Source organism: Nanorana parkeri, unplaced genomic scaffold, assembly GCF_000935625.1.
Source record: "Nanorana parkeri isolate BGI_ZX_2015 unplaced genomic scaffold, ASM93562v1 scaffold436, whole genome shotgun sequence".
NCBI classification, from domain to species: Eukaryota; Metazoa; Chordata; class Amphibia; order Anura; family Dicroglossidae; genus Nanorana; species Nanorana parkeri.
The window spans coordinates 85,182-101,050 of NW_017306704.1; the positions used below are offsets into that span (position 1 = coordinate 85,182).

The 15,869-nt window shown below is 42.5% G+C and overlaps 1 protein-coding gene across 1 annotated transcript in view; it reads right to left on the minus strand.

The window, feature by feature from the left end:
• TRPC4 (transient receptor potential cation channel subfamily C member 4) overlaps positions 1–15,869 on the minus strand; it is a 146,344-nt gene that overhangs the window by 35,692 nt on the left and 94,783 nt on the right. Inside the window, exon 4 of the mRNA XM_018560171.1 lies at positions 15,126–15,456. Within this exon, the coding sequence (XP_018415673.1) occupies positions 15,126–15,456 (331 nt within the window). The remainder of the gene's footprint in view (positions 1–15,125; positions 15,457–15,869) is intronic.

The following is a 15,869-nucleotide window of genomic DNA, read 5'->3' on the forward strand; positions in this document are numbered from 1 at the left end:
ATCAGTTTTAAAACTTTTAAATTCAAAGCTTAAAAAATGTATTTCCTTTTTGGAAGACACCTTCAAAGGTCTGACCTTTCAGACTTGCCTGTGCTGCCACTCAAATGTGGTACCACAACTGGACATACTAAAAAACTATACCCATATTTACCCAAGGGCTAACACTTTTAGATTGATTTACTATTAGTGTTTTTTAGTCACCTTTAAGGATATCAGTATGCACTTTACAGGAGCAGTTATATAGGCCAAAACACATTCGTTGAAATCACATTTTTATTTTTGGCATGGTACTACTTAGCTGGCAGATGTTCGGAAGCAGGAGTGTACACTACATAGCTAAGCACACTTGTTAGTACATTTACCGCATCCTAGATACATATGATGGTTACACAATTTGGTGGTCCACTCACATTTTACACTAGTAATACCAAAACTAGTCAGAACTAGTGAAGAAGAAGTCTCACTAAAAATTTACATTTTTATTTTATCTGTCAAGGGACCAAATGCATAAAACACTTGGTCCTGTTTGAAACAGTGGCTTCATTGGGGAATAAAAGCACCTCTATATTTATGTTAATGCTAGCTGTGGCTTCATCCCAGGCTGAAGCCTAAAATAAAAGCAGTCCTGTGGGGAGAGGTATAGCAAGCACTAAGTCCCCACCCCTTCTCTAGTCTGACTGTTTATTCACTATTATACATTTTATGTTTATTTACTATTATTATTATTATTATTATTATTATGTGCAAATCAGTTGATTCGGCGGTTTATCCAAATCCGAAATAACAAATTTAACATATGCCCGAATACACTAAAATGATATTCGGGCATACATAAATTCGTTTTCAGAACACGCCGGCGGCCATGTTGGCCGCCAGCGCGCTCTGTGCATGCCCGCCTCCATCTTGAAGGAGGAGCGTATGATGATCATGCTAAAAATACATCAAACAAGGTTAACAAAAAAAAAAATTAAAGCTGTTGCTAAGGTTTAAGATTAGCTTTCTCTTGGAGACATTTCTCTAAAACATATTTTGCATCAAGCATGTATGATATACAGTATGTGAAGGTTAAAGCGACACTGCTGAAGTCAGCAGTCTTTTTAATACTACACTAATCCAAATCTTCAAATTGTCAGATTCAGCCTTAAAACTTCCCTTAGTAGAGCTTATAAAAAAGCACAGCATGCGACAGTGAGAAAGCCATCTGTGAAGACCTCCTGCTGAGAAGCCAAAAGGAAGTTTTAAAGTTTCTATCATAAAGTTTCTACTGATCATTACTTATCAGTAAGATCAAAAATCAAGTGGGATAGTCTACTTAAGGGCTCAGTCACACTAGATGCAGTGCGTTCCGGCCCGATTTTGTCCGGAACGCACTGCCTCACATTGCGGCCGGCTCACTTTTTAGTGGGGTAGGAGGGGGCGTGGCGGGCCATTAAAGTGATTTATTTTTCTGTAAATTATTTTCTGTAACATTTGATTAAGAAATATCTAAACATAGGAATGCTATTTCTTAAAGTGATACTAAACTCAGGAGTTAAAAGTTAAAAATACATTGAAGTGCCTTAACTATTAACAAAAATGTATCTTATTTGTGTATCACTCGGCTGTAGATCCTCAAATCATCTCTGAATTGGTGCTGACACTGTCCTTCCTTCTGGAGGGTGGCTACTTTTGTTCTCCATGGTCCCTGTGTGTGCTGTAAAGTAGTCACCGCTCCAAGCTCGCTCCCGTGATGGTTTGCAATCTCAATACAAATGAGTAAACTAAACATGAGATTGTATTCAATCACAGGAGTGAGAAAAAAAAGTTGGCGGGGAGGGGGGTGTATTGTGGAATCTGGCCTTGGGGCGGCAGGGAGAGTAAATCCCTGACCATACACATACCTTGTTCTTGCAGTCTTCTCTTCCCTTCTCTTAGCAGCGGGGGAGGGGCGGTGATTTGCATATGAATGAGGCGCGATATTTACATATGCATGGGCTGCGGCTTATTGATATGCAAATTACCGCGGCCCATTCATATGTTAATATCTCGGCCTATACCGGGACAGTGCAGGCTGCAAGAACAGCACCAGCAAGGTGTTTCTCTGGGCTCCCCCACCAGCGCCCTCTAGTGTCTACTGTGTGGTAGTGCCGGCTCTGCTCGCTACCACACAGTAGACACTGCTCTGCACAGAGTCGGCATAGTGGACCGGCCCTGGCTGCTGTGCGGGCCACATTACAAGGTCCGGCGGGCCGGATTCGGCCCGCGGGCCTTGTGTTTGCCACCCCTGCTCTAGAACGAAGGACAGTGCCAGCACCAATTCAGAGATGATTTGAGGATCTACAGCCGAGTGATACACAAGTAAAATCCATTTTTGTTAATAGTTAAGGTACTTCAATGTATTTTTAAGATTTAACTCCTGAGTTTAGTGTCACTTTAAAGTGAACAAAATAAAAAATGACTTGTCTGGGTATCCCTTCATATTTAACAATATATTTACTTTCACTGTGACATTATTGTAACAAAATAAAACATATGCTGACAAACTGGTGCTCCTTCTTAGATGAAACCACAAAGTATCAGATCTTCAAAACATTGAAAAGTGGAAACAGCTATATTTATCACCTCTTGTCTCGAATAACACCTTTGAAAATATGTGCCTTCAGTGTGTATATTATACAATGTTATATATGCTGTGCTTTTTTAATTCTAATGAATGAATGAATGAGTGGATTTCTTAATTCACAGTGTATACATTATAGTGTACAGAATGGAGTGCAGTGTGGAGTATTCCAGGGACGTGCAGTCAGGGGAGGCAGCTGAGGCATAGGGGGTGATTTACTAACCTAAACACACGCACCTGGTGCGTGTGATTTTCACACAGCAAAACGTATTTATCAACCAAAAAGTCTCTAAAAGCATATTTCCACTAATGCCATATATGGAAAAATCATGCACATGATGCATATATAATGCTGCTTCACAGTTTAGACAAAAATGGTTAGCTCATGCATTTACATTCCTGCATTCATCAACGCAAGCAACACAACATAGAGCTAATTTACACAACATCACCTTGCAATTCATCCAGGGCTTTGCACAACACACCTGCTGGGTGTGTACACACTACAAAGGTGTCTAGATTCCACCAATAGATCATGCTGGGAGGTAACACACTACAGAGGTGTATACTTGTTCGTGGTGTGTTTATAAGGTTAGTAAATCAACCCCATAGCCTCACCCAGAATTGTGGAGGACATGAAGTTGACAGCTTTTTCTCCATTCAGATCGGCATCTAACAGGTTACACAGCAGGGAAATCCTCCCCGCTGTGTAACCTGTCACAGAGCCTCAGCGGTGAGGAGCAAGTGAGGGACAGGGAGGCTCCTCCCTGTCTCCTTCCTTCCTCCTTTACACTAGCTTTGGGATGGGTTGGGGTTTCCGCCGGCAGGAGGTGGAGCTGCAGGGACGGGCTTTCAGTGGCAGGGGGCAGGGCTGGGGAATGCCTCACCCCGAGCAAGAGGTACCACACGTCACTCAGTATTCAACATACTTTACAAAGTGGAATTATGCAGAGCATATAGCATAGAGAGCATTGCACAGAGTGGAGTGGGGGTAGAGCCTACGACATACAGCACACTGTACAGAGTGGATCAGTGTGTATAATATATAGTACAGTGTACAGAGTGAGGGATTATAGAGCATATAACATACAGCACAGTGAACAGAGTTGAATGGTGTAGAGCATATAGCAAAAAGCACAATATACAGAGTACAGCACAATTAAACACCTAAAATAAAGCATAGTGTATAGAGTGCAGCAGTGTGACACATATAGCTTATGGTACAGTGTACAGAGTTGAGCAGTGTAAAGCATATAATATACACCACAGTGTACAGCAGTAACATGCCTTCTGTGCTGGGTGAGGCACCCCCCAGCCTGTCGAAGCTCCGCCCAGTCCTGACACAGCTCCACCTCCCATCTCGCTGAAGCCCCACCCCACCGAAAACCAAACCCTCCCAGGTCGGTAACCAAGCTGTGTGGGGAGGAGGAAGGGAGGAGACAGGGAGGAGACAGGGAAGAGCCTCCCTGTCCCACATTTGCCCGTCACTGCTGCGGCATTGAGATCGATGGCCTCAGTGCGTTTTTTTTTTCGTTTTTTTGATTGGACAGCTTGGACCAATGGCGCATTGCCATTGGTCCAAGCCATCCACAAACCTCACACCTCTAACACAGAGTATGTGACAGCTCTTGCCTCACCAAGTTAGGTTACACAAGCAGTGGTGAAGCCCGCTGCTGTGTAACCTAACTACCTGTCAAAAGCCGGATGCAGCGTCCATAACAGGTTACACTGTGGGGAGTATTTCCCTGCTGTGTAACCTGTAACAAGCCGCACTGAATGAAGAAAAAGCTGTCAGCTTCAGGCTTGAAGCTGACACCTTTTTTCTTCATAATACTAGGTGAGGCTCTGCCTCACCTGCCTCCTCTGACTGCACGCCCCTGGTGTACAGAGTGGAATTATGTAAACATATAGCATACAGCACAGTGTACCGATTAGAAGGGTTTAGAGTATATAACATACAGCACAATGTACAGCATGAAGTGGTGTAGTAAAATAATGTACAACACAGTATACAGAGCAGAGCAGTGTGGAGTATATATCATAAAGTACAGTGTAAAGAGTGCTGTGGTGTAAAGCCTATACCATAAAACACAGCATGCAAAGTAGGGTGTTATGGAGTGTATAATGTACAGAATGGTGTATAGAAATTCATAATTTTAACCACAACATAAAAACACCACACTATAGTTATACACAGGGGTGTCCCTAGACTATTCACCTCTTGAAGTGTATGTGTGTGGAGGGGTGGGCACATTATAGGGGAGGGCAAATTAAAGGGGGGGTGGCGTCTGGCGTCCCATCCAGCTCACTGACATCACTGGCTGCCAGGAGCTGGGCGAGAAGCTGACCAGAGTGTCCTGCTCAGCTCCTGGCAACCAGAAAGTAACGCTCAGCTCCTGGATGTCACTGGTTGCCACAAGCTGGACAAGATGTCAGGCACAAAATCACAGTTGTTAAGAGCTTTTATCAACTTGGGACGCTCTGGCCAGAAAGGGGGAGGCATGCACACCAACTGTCCCCCCATGTGACCCAATGAGATGCCACCTAAGGCAACCACCTCAGGTGGTATCTCAGACAGGAAAATAACTGGCCACAACACTGCTTTCAAGGAGCACACTGCATTCTGGGAATTACTTTCATGTAAAAGTACTACAGAATGAACAAATATAATATAAATAAATAGATGTTTACGTGCATTCATGATTGTTAATTAAAGAATAAAACTGAAGGTCAAAAATCTTATTTGTTGCTAATTCCTTAAACATGCTTCTATACAGTAAACTGAAGAACCCTTCTCCTGTGTGAAATCTTTCTAATTCAGCAATAAAGTGATGGCATGATAAATTACATTTTACTTTGCAAACCAATCATATCCCTCCTTGTCATACATAAAATAGCTGACACCCAATGTTTCCTCCAAAGTTTTTCTTTTTGTTAAATGTTTTATGTTAACAAATTGCTTGCAAAAACATATATTGTACATTCAGTCCTGTTTATACAGCAGCACTTTAAAAGCGGTCCAGGTAAAAAAATGTTATATCTATTTTTAGTCTAGAAATGCAAACATTAAGCAATTATCTTGCAGTTATTAAGCAGGCCGAGCACAGTAAAACCAAATATAGAAATGTAATTGCTTATCACTTGTTTTCCTCCATCGTCTGGTTTGCCTCCAGATTCTGATTCCTATTCTAGTTCCAGCGGTTTATCTTGGTAATTTATATAAGAAAAACTATTTTGTTCTCTACAGCTCTTCTTTGCCTGGGTCATCATGAAGAGACTGTTTGCCAAATTACTGTGAAGCCTAGTAGAAATTATTCTGAACTGAAAATAACAAATCTTCTCTCCATACTTTTAAATTCTTTGTAACAGACTTTTTAACAGACATCCACTCCAGTTAAAGAGGTAATCTGTTCTTGGTTGCAATCTCAGGCAAGATGTCCTGTGCTGAGAGACCTCTAATCTGTGTTCTATTTGATGTCATCGCGCACGCGCAATGGTCTTTTTGACGCCTGCCGGCGGCCATCTTTGTGATGGACGCCGGCTGAGAGAGGAGGGGACGTTCACCCGGCGGGATAAGGTCTCTCCTGACACTGTCGGGCTCTCGGTCCGTGACCGAGTGCCCGACATTCCATAAGGGGTGACACCAAAATGACTATCAGTCATATTGGTGTCACCCCTCCAAAGATGGCACCCGGATGCGGGCCGCACCACCGCGTGACGCCACTACTGTCACTAGCAGTCCCTGGTCTCATACTTATAATTATGAATGAATCGACATATGATCACCATAACACACTTACAATCGTCGTTTTTCCAAAGAGCTGGCACCAAATCTTTCAATTCCCTGAACTTCCTGTCGAGTACAAGATCACAAGGGACAGCACAGGGAGAAGGGAGGAGTAGGGAGCAGGGGAAAGGGGAGTGTCCTATCTTGCTGTGGTTGTTTGTTTGTAGAGACACACAAGGGAGGATCCTTAGGACCCTGCAAGGGAAAGGAGTCAACCCCAAAACAGGATATCAGTGCCAGTGCTCAGGGGACCAGCTGATTCTGCAGGAAACTAAAACATTTAAACATCAAGGAGCAGCATCCACTGTAAGTGATTTCATCAGCATTTGAAATAGCTTAAAAACCCTTTGACTTTTTATATCACTTTAATGAAATCCCTCTATTGTTTTACAGAAAGCAGAACCCTCACTGTGTAAAAAACATTGATTGTGTTTGGGGGTCCATTTGGCACTAAACATCTCTCAAATGCTAAAAATGCAAACATGGCCCTGTATGTATGCATGTGAGCAGGGGCGTAACTAGAAATCACAGGGCCCCATAGCAACATTTTGTATGGGGCCCTGTGATTTCTAGTTACACACCTTGCAGAGCCCACCTGAGATCCCACACAGCCCATCTGAGAGTGGCCCTGCAGAGCCCCCCATAGACTCTGTATAGTGGGCTCCGCAGGGTCTCAGGTGGGCTGGTCACACCCCTGCATACCTCTTACCTGTCAGCTCCAATCTGCTGTCAGCCTCCTCTTCCTCCGGGGTTGCTGGATGGCCCTGCATCCTCCTCCACTGCTGACACCGGGCCCCGCCTCCTCCTCCGCTGACGTGCCCAGCTTCCTCCTCTGTAGCTGCTGGGTGTCACTGACTCAGCAATGGCTGTGAGGAGGAACGCACATCTGCACAGATCACTGACAGGTTTGTCAGCGATCTAAACAGTGGCGTGTTCCTCCTTTACAGCCACCAGTGCCCCGGGCCCCATAGTAGCCGCCTGGGTCGCTAAGGTGATAGTTCTGCCACTGCATGTAAGATAGGAACCTTAGATTGTAAGCTTCTTGAGGGCAGAGACTGATGTGAATGTGTAGCATGTAAAGTACTGCATAAATTGTTGGTGCTAAATATATACCTGTAATAATAAATAAGTAGATAAATCTGTGCAATTAGCTATTTGCCTGGAGTTTAACTTTGATGGAGAAGCCATCATTATCTCCTACCGTCATTTCTAAGCACTTAAAGAAACATTGAGCATATCTATCTTTTCACTCTCCATAATAAAAGAAGGTGGGCATGAAAAACATTATTCATCAGATTAATATTCCTCTATTAATTTAGCATAATTACAACATTTACTGGATACTACCCAATTTTCTGCTGGTAATTACTATTATATCATCTTGTCAAGCCTCAATTATCATCTACAGTGAGAGAAAGAGATCAAGTAACAGCTAGCAGTGTGTTCTACACAGGAAAGCAGAAAATATGTGTCATTTTTTTGACTGCTATATAATGAAAAAAATATATATATATATATATATATTTTTTTTTTTACTCATCAGCTAGTAAACATTTAAAAGGAGTTCATATGTATCAGTGGACCAAGCCTATCTACAGTAAAAAAAAAAAAATACACGGTACAGAGTTGTGATCAGGGATGTGGGTGTGTTTTTAACTGTTTTTTATGTTGGTCTGTCTTTCAGCGGCCTGTGGAAGTGGGGTACGTGTGGCCTTTGCTTCCATACAGCATTTGAATGTCATGAGCATTTAGTAGGGCAGCATGGTTATATTTTCTGATAAGCCTCATAAGCCTCTCTTTATAATGTATTTTATGGCTTCTGGGTTTTGGTGCCCTAGTCGTCTGTGCCATAGGTGGTTGCATTTGTTGTGTGGATTATGAGTGGCTGTTTTGACTTGTTCATCTGCGGTGATGAGTCTGTATAGGTGTTCATCCAATTTTCCTTTTGTAAGGATTTGCTTATTGTTTAGGATTTGAACTGTGAGACCGTTATTAGTAAGGGTTTTCACAGATAGAAGGCTTCCTTCTGGAACATACAGTGCATTTTTCATGAGGATACTCTGCTTGTCCCCTGACGATGTGATGCAGTTCAAGAATTCTTAAACGTTACCTTCTGCAGTTATACTTTTCCCATTTGTCTTTTGTTCTGAAATCAATTTCTGTGAAGAAGGTCTCATCACATGCCATTTGACTTGTTGCACCTGAGTCAATACACCATCCACGTGGTATACTGTATCTTGTTGCACTCCTTACCGGACTTAGTTGGTAACCTGTAAAACACAGGTGACCATGGTCGGCACCGTGAAATATAGAATGATTTCAAAGGATGTCACCAGCACACCATACTTCCAAGTGTAATTAGCAAAAGTCAATTTAATGACAGAACAATGCCATTCAAATACATGCGCTTTCGGGGCCGCACAGGGTCCACTTCAACAGATTCAGAATAACACCACATAAAAAACCCACACCCTTTAAATAGAGATACATATTTAAGTGTACAGAAAAGGAACCTCCTACCCCTACGTAGCATCATAACATTCTCCAGCCAATAGAAAATTAAAAAGGACTTACAGAATGCCGGCATTTGGAAAAAACGGCATTGGCCGCTGTCATGGCCGCTAGATGTTGAACACATCAGTCAGTTTTAGATGTGGGTTAATAAAGATTTTGATAAGTGTTTGACCCCTTGGTCCATGTTGTGGTCTCTTTGGCAGCTTTGTCCTTAACAAGACAGCTTTTCTTTGTAGTAGATGGTGTTAGACCACAGATGGGGGGATTTTCTTTTTCAATTTATATATTATATATTATATAATGATTCCTGGGTACTACCATCAAAAGCCGTTAAAAGCACCCTATTTGAAATGTGGCATGGAACGAAGCCTAGCCTAGGGCACATTAGAGTGTTTGGATGTAAAACGTATGTATATATTCCCGAGAAGTGATCCAAATTGTAGTCATAGAAGGTATTCTGATGGGCTATAGTGATCAAAGCAAGGGATATAGAATCCTCCACCCAAAGACTGACAAAGTGACAATAAGTCGCAGCGTTTATTTCAATGAGAACTCATCACCAGAAACAATGATCCCGGGGAGTTGTGAAGCAAATTCGCCTGGTAACAAGCAAAGGAAGCTGAGCAAAGTGAAGCCACACAGGAGTCAGAACAAGAGGTGGAACTCACAAGGGATAAGTCAAGTTCCATGTTAAATTCTGCTGAACAATACCACCCTGCAAGCTGTCACATACTGCTAAGACACATGGCATACTCGAACCAACATCGTGGGAAGACATAGAAAAATTACCAAAACACGAAGCCAATCAATGGAGAAAGACAGCAGAAGAAGAAAAAAAATCACTTACAGAAAATAAAACCTGGACACTCACGGAGTTTACCCCCGATTGCAGAACTATAGAAAGCAAATGGACTTTTAAGGTGAAACTTGATGCAGAAGGAAATATTAGTTTTCATGGGATACTCCCAGAAATTTGGCGAAGACTATGATGAAACATTAGCTGCCGTCGTAAAACACTCCACCATCAGAACATTCCTTAGCATCGCAGCCGGGAAGGGCATGCAAGTGAAACACCTAGATATTAAAACTGCTTTCCTATATATAGACATTAAGGAAGATCTCTACATAGAGCAACCACCAGGGATTGAACAAGGACACAACCTCGTGTGTGAAGAGCATCTACGGACTCAAGCAATCTGCAAGAATATAGAATGAGAAAGTGAGTGAAATACTCACGAAAGAGGGATTCACAAGAAGCAAAACAGATCCCTGTCTTTATTCCAGGAATCATGAAGACAGAATGATATACATCCTAATTTATGTTGATGACATTATAATCTGTTTTCTACAAGAAGGGGACTACAGTCAAATAGTTCACAAACTAAAACAAAACTTTGAAATCAAAAAGCTAGGAAACATCAGTCACTATCTGGGAATTCAGATAGAGGAGGAAGAAAATGGAAGCTATCTTCTCAACCAAAGTCAGAAAATTGCAGAAATTTTGAAACAATTCCACATGCAAGATGCATAGGAAGTAAAAACACCTATGGCACCAGGCTACCAAAAGAGCAATGAAGCATAAAACTTACTACACAACAATGACATGCATCGCAGAACAATCGGAAAGCTACTATACTTTGCCACTGTGACAAGATCAGACGTAGCGGCAGAAGTGGGCATACTCGCTAGAAAAGTCGCAGCACCCTGTCAGTGTGACTGGAAAGAGTAAAGAGGGTAATACAATACGTAAAAGGAACAATTATGATGAAGCTACGACTGCATATTCCAAAACTGGTTGGATATGCGGATGCTAATTATTCTGACTCCGGTGGTTGTATTAGCGATTTATCCCTGGCTGAGACCTCTGTGCCTGGCCTGTATAAGCAGATATAATCACTGAGGACAATCCTTATCAGATAGCTGAACTCACCAAACACCTTTTTATCTACGATTGCTTTATTGCATGCAGCAGGTTAGTTACAGCAGACAACAGGATACAGCAGATGAATGCATAAACGGTATTTAAGGTGGCCAAGAATGATAATGTTTCAAGCTAGCATGTACATGTGGTTATGTTACGAATAACCATGACACTCGACTCGTATTGAACAAGAAAGGGGAAATGCATCATAGATGGGAGGGAACACAGAAAAAACATTGCAATAACCAGAATGACCACAAGATGTCAGTATATGAATTAGCTATACAATACCAATGAGCAAATAGATTAAGAAAAATAAAATATGTGATTCTTATTTCCCATTAATATGAATATCAACTATGACTATGGATTGTGTCATTTTATACAACTATTGTGACAGCACACTAATTGGGACGGAGACTGCACAGACCGCAAATCCACAGGTGGTTACATCTTGCAATACGGGGAAGAAACCATAAGTTGGTCTAAGCGAAAGCAAGCAATTGTTGCACTTTCCTCAACTGAAGCTGAATACATAGCAGCAGCACATGCTTGTCAAGAAGCAATATGGATTCGCCAGCTTTTAATGGACATGGGTATAGACATGTCAAACCCCATCCCAATCTTTGTAGACAACCAATGATGTGTATAGTTGACACAAACAGAAAGGGTCAACCCTAAAACCAAGCACATCAACGTGAAGTATCATCTGCTTAGGGACACTCAAGAGCAAGCTATTATTGAGATGCAATATTGCTCATCAGAAGAAATGACTGTCGATGCATTTACCAAGCCATTGCCAAAGGAAGATAAACATTATATAGCAACGCATATGCTGTTGAGAAGACGTGTTGGAAAATGCATAACACTGATTTGTATTACTGACATTCAGAGCTATAATATTATCCTTTGAGCTGTAGATGGCAGTATACTGCAATGTTTGTCTCTAGTGCTTACTCACAAATTATATATAGAGGATGTTATGTTATGTTTCCTCTATAATGCTGTATTCCTATATAAATGTATACAACATTCTTCTAAGCAAGTAAAACTTATTTCAGCATTCCTCAAGATCTCAGTGCATCATGTAAACACATAACCAACATACATCAATTTCAAAGAACTCTGTGGACTCACCGCTCTGATTCCATCTTCAGCTGCAATCAATACATACGCTGGGTGCAGGCTGATCCAAAAATCCAAGCAAATCCAAAAACGAAATCCAAAGTAAGATCCAAAATACGAAATGCAGCATGTACACCACAATGAGTCTCTCCCACACCAATGCTTCTCATGCGTTTCACCACGTGGGCTTAATTATAGACCTCGTAAGAGTTTTGGAGATTGACATAACCAACATATGATAAATCTGGATTAATGAGTCAGCCAGGCAACCAGCATTCTCAGAAGTAGGGCAACAATAGCAGCTCCGTATTTCTCTTGCGATGAGGGAGTGTGTGCAATGTTAGCTGTGATGCTATTTAATTATTTCCAAATGGCACCCCAACGCACCAATCCATCACATATGCGTTGTACTGCACCACATTGCATGGTAACCTATTAACATGCAATGTATTCCGGTTCGATTAAAAAAAAAGTGCACACACTTCTTTAAGTGAGATTTAGCTGTGGTAAGCAGCCTATTTAGATGAGTAGGCTGCCTACCGCAGTGTACAACATGAGCACACCCTGCAGACCTCTGTGACGTCGCATCTCAGAGGTGTGAATGTTGGGATCAAATCAAACAAAAATCACAGCAATAACTAAGCCAGGAAAATAGATGTGTCCCTGTTTCTACACTAATCTCAGGAAAGCTAATGATCTGCAAAAGATTTTAGCATGCTAGAACAGGATATAACTAGACTCTGCAGTCTGTGTGATCTGGGCAGAATGTAGGCCAAGCTATGTTCCCCCAAGTAAAACAGGGCAAAGACCAATCATGCTGGGCAAACTGATTCCTGAACTCAGATCAGACAAAAATAGTTTGTTTCTGTTCCTTGGGCATTACTACACTTTTCACAGTGTTCTTGCATGAGCTCAAAAATATACATACTTGTTTTGCAGGTTCTGTCCAACTGATGTCATAAAAAAATGTTTAGAGTATTCGCCAAATTGCCTTCGATAAGAACTATGTCACTGTACTGCAACCAGACTTAAAACTGAACTCTGGGCACAAAAACGTTTAAGTTTATTCCTCGATAGTCACAAAGGATGTAAATCCACTTTGTGCGCAAAACCTACTGTTGCCATAATAAGTAGCACTGACATCATCACTGTGCTGCACATAATCTATGTAGAGGACAGAGCCGTCGGAGGAACCAAGCAGTCCCCACCCACTACAGCAGTGGTTCTCAACCTTTCTAGGGCCGGGACTCCTTGGTAACATTTGCCAAGTTGTGGTGACCCCCAACGGTAAAATGTAGGGATGACGCGGCTGCTGCAGTGACATCTGGCGGTGTGGCTGGAGAACTGACAATGCTGCGCTAGGGGAGGGCTGAGGAGGACTCTCACCTAGCACAGCAGAAATCACACAGAGATCCACAGGTTGAGAACCACTGGCGTATGCCATCAGAATAAAAAAATTAAAAAAACACCATAGGAATGCATAGCTAGATTCCTATTGGCTATTTCACTTTGCAATAGCCAAAAGCAAACTAGCTATTGCACCCGTCCTCTGCTGCTGTCAATCACTAGAAGAGGACCTGATGGAGAACTTCAGGTCCCCCTTCTGCTGATTGGCAGCAGCAGAGGGCGGGTGCAATAGCTAGTTTTCTACTGGATATTGCAAAGTGAAATAGCCAATAGGAATCTAGCTATGTGTTCCTATGGTGTGTTTTTTTTTCTGACTTACGGCGGCCGTCGGCCCCCGATGTCAGGGGGAAAAAAAAACGATCCTAGGGAAAGGTTTACTCTGCTCGATCGAAAGTGTTTATCTCCCGGGCGACCGGGAGCCGCTATCTAATAGCGGGAGTCTCCCGGGCGACCCCTGGCAAATCGTCATTCGACCCCCGACGGGGTCGCGACCCACAGGTTGAGAACCGCTGCACTACAGGCTGCCTGCAGAAAACTACAGGAGGGAGTGGAGACATTAGGGATTAGGGAGACATTAGGGATTCCCAACATCAACCTCGTGGTGCACTGTTGCCATTCCTCCATGGGAAGGGCTACGCCAAGGTCAGATTTCCATGCCGCCATATAAGCTAGTTTTGCGAATGGACCCAATAGTGCAGCATATATTAAAGAGATCCCTCCTCATTGACCGGGCCCCCGCGAGCACCACCGCTCAGACTGTGTCAACAACAGAGCACCACTTTCGGGAACATGTAACGATTTCAAGTAATGATGTATTTGTCTAAATCTAAACATTTCCGACCGAGGCATCTGCAAGGTATTTAACCTCCCTGACGGTATTCCCGGGTCTGGCTCGGGGTTAACTTTCAGTACCAGGAGCGGTAACCCGGAGCCACACTCGGGAATGCACAGAAAAGTGACACTTACCTTGTCCCTGCGAGCCTGCGTCGTCCTCTGCTCTACGCGGTCGGCCAATGCCGGCATCTGAGTTTTACTTTCGTTTTTCGGCCGTCACAGCAGGGGGTGGAGCCGGCGGGAAATTCAAAAGTGAGAAATGACATTTACACAGAATACACAGAATACAATGCAATCTGCTATAATTACACTTATGTATCAAACTATTTCACTTCAATTTTGTCCCTAGAGCTTTGTCCAGTGCCCTGACTGACACTTTTACTGTTCTTTCGGCCTGGAAACTTGTAAACGTCCATGGCATCCAAAAAGCGTCCCTTTAGGTCAAAAGCGGTTTTAGACCAGGTAGAAAACAGCGATAGTAAATTATAATCACTTGCAGAATTGAGTGATAGCGATTCGTACGGAAATTCGTCATCAGACACTGAAAGTGACTTTCAGTGTCTGATGACGAATTTCCCAACGAATCGCTATCACTCAATTCTGCAAGTGATTATAATTTACTATCGCTGTTTTCTACCTGGTCTAAAACCGCTTTTGACCTAAAACAGCGACAATTCTGCGACCGAGCGCAGTGATGTGTGAACTTGGTACTTTATTGACTGTGGTACGGATCAGGCAGCGCCCCCAGAAGGCCCACCTCAGTGCTGCCACATACATGTGTACAGAAGGTGGGAAGGAGTTATGAATATAGCTTGTAGTTTAAATAACAGTGTACACCAATTTATGAAGAAACCTCATATTCAGAAAGTGTTCTTTCATCCTAAATAAGAGAAAAAGAAATGATTTGCACAAACAGTTGAATTCACTAATTCATTTACCCAAAACCCACGGTAATATCACCCATTCAATGGGAGCAGGTGCGGGTCCAGGCTGGTTTATGTTGTATTCGTTTTGTGAAGCTCGCAGCAAGAGGAAGAGAAAAGTCAAGTATGATGCAGTGTGGCAGATGAATTTGATGAATGGCTTCCTGATAAAAAGTCCGAGGTTGCTTTTTGGAGCTATCAAGTAACAGGCAGAGAAGACTGGGAAAAGTAGTCCTATTATTACACATGTTACCATCTTCACTGCCCAGTGCCGCCTCCTCCAGCCTGGAAATTCATCATACCAGCGCGATGCCAACAGCTGCTGACAGTTAGGTTGAGCAACAAACTGTAAAACAAAGCAAGCACAAAAGTCAAATACACAGTTAGAGTTTTGCAGCTCATCAACAACAAACATAATTAAGGCATCTATTTCAATTTGGTTGCAAATGGCCAGAGCCTTCTGGGTTATACTATCATATTTTTTAAGAAAACTGTAAGACTGAGAAATCTGACTTGCCCTATTTAAGAATCTGAATATTCTGTCTTTAGTCAATACTGACAGTGTGTACGTGGATAGAGAACTGGCTACGGGAACGTGTCCAGAGGGTATCTGTAAATGGCACCTTTTCAGACTGGGCTAGTGTAATGAGCGGTGAAAAGTGTGTTCATTCCTTGAATTGCTAATTTGCATAATTATAATTTGAAGCACCACACTCCATTTAATAGTCCAGAGGCATCTTCACTCAATATAGGGTTTAC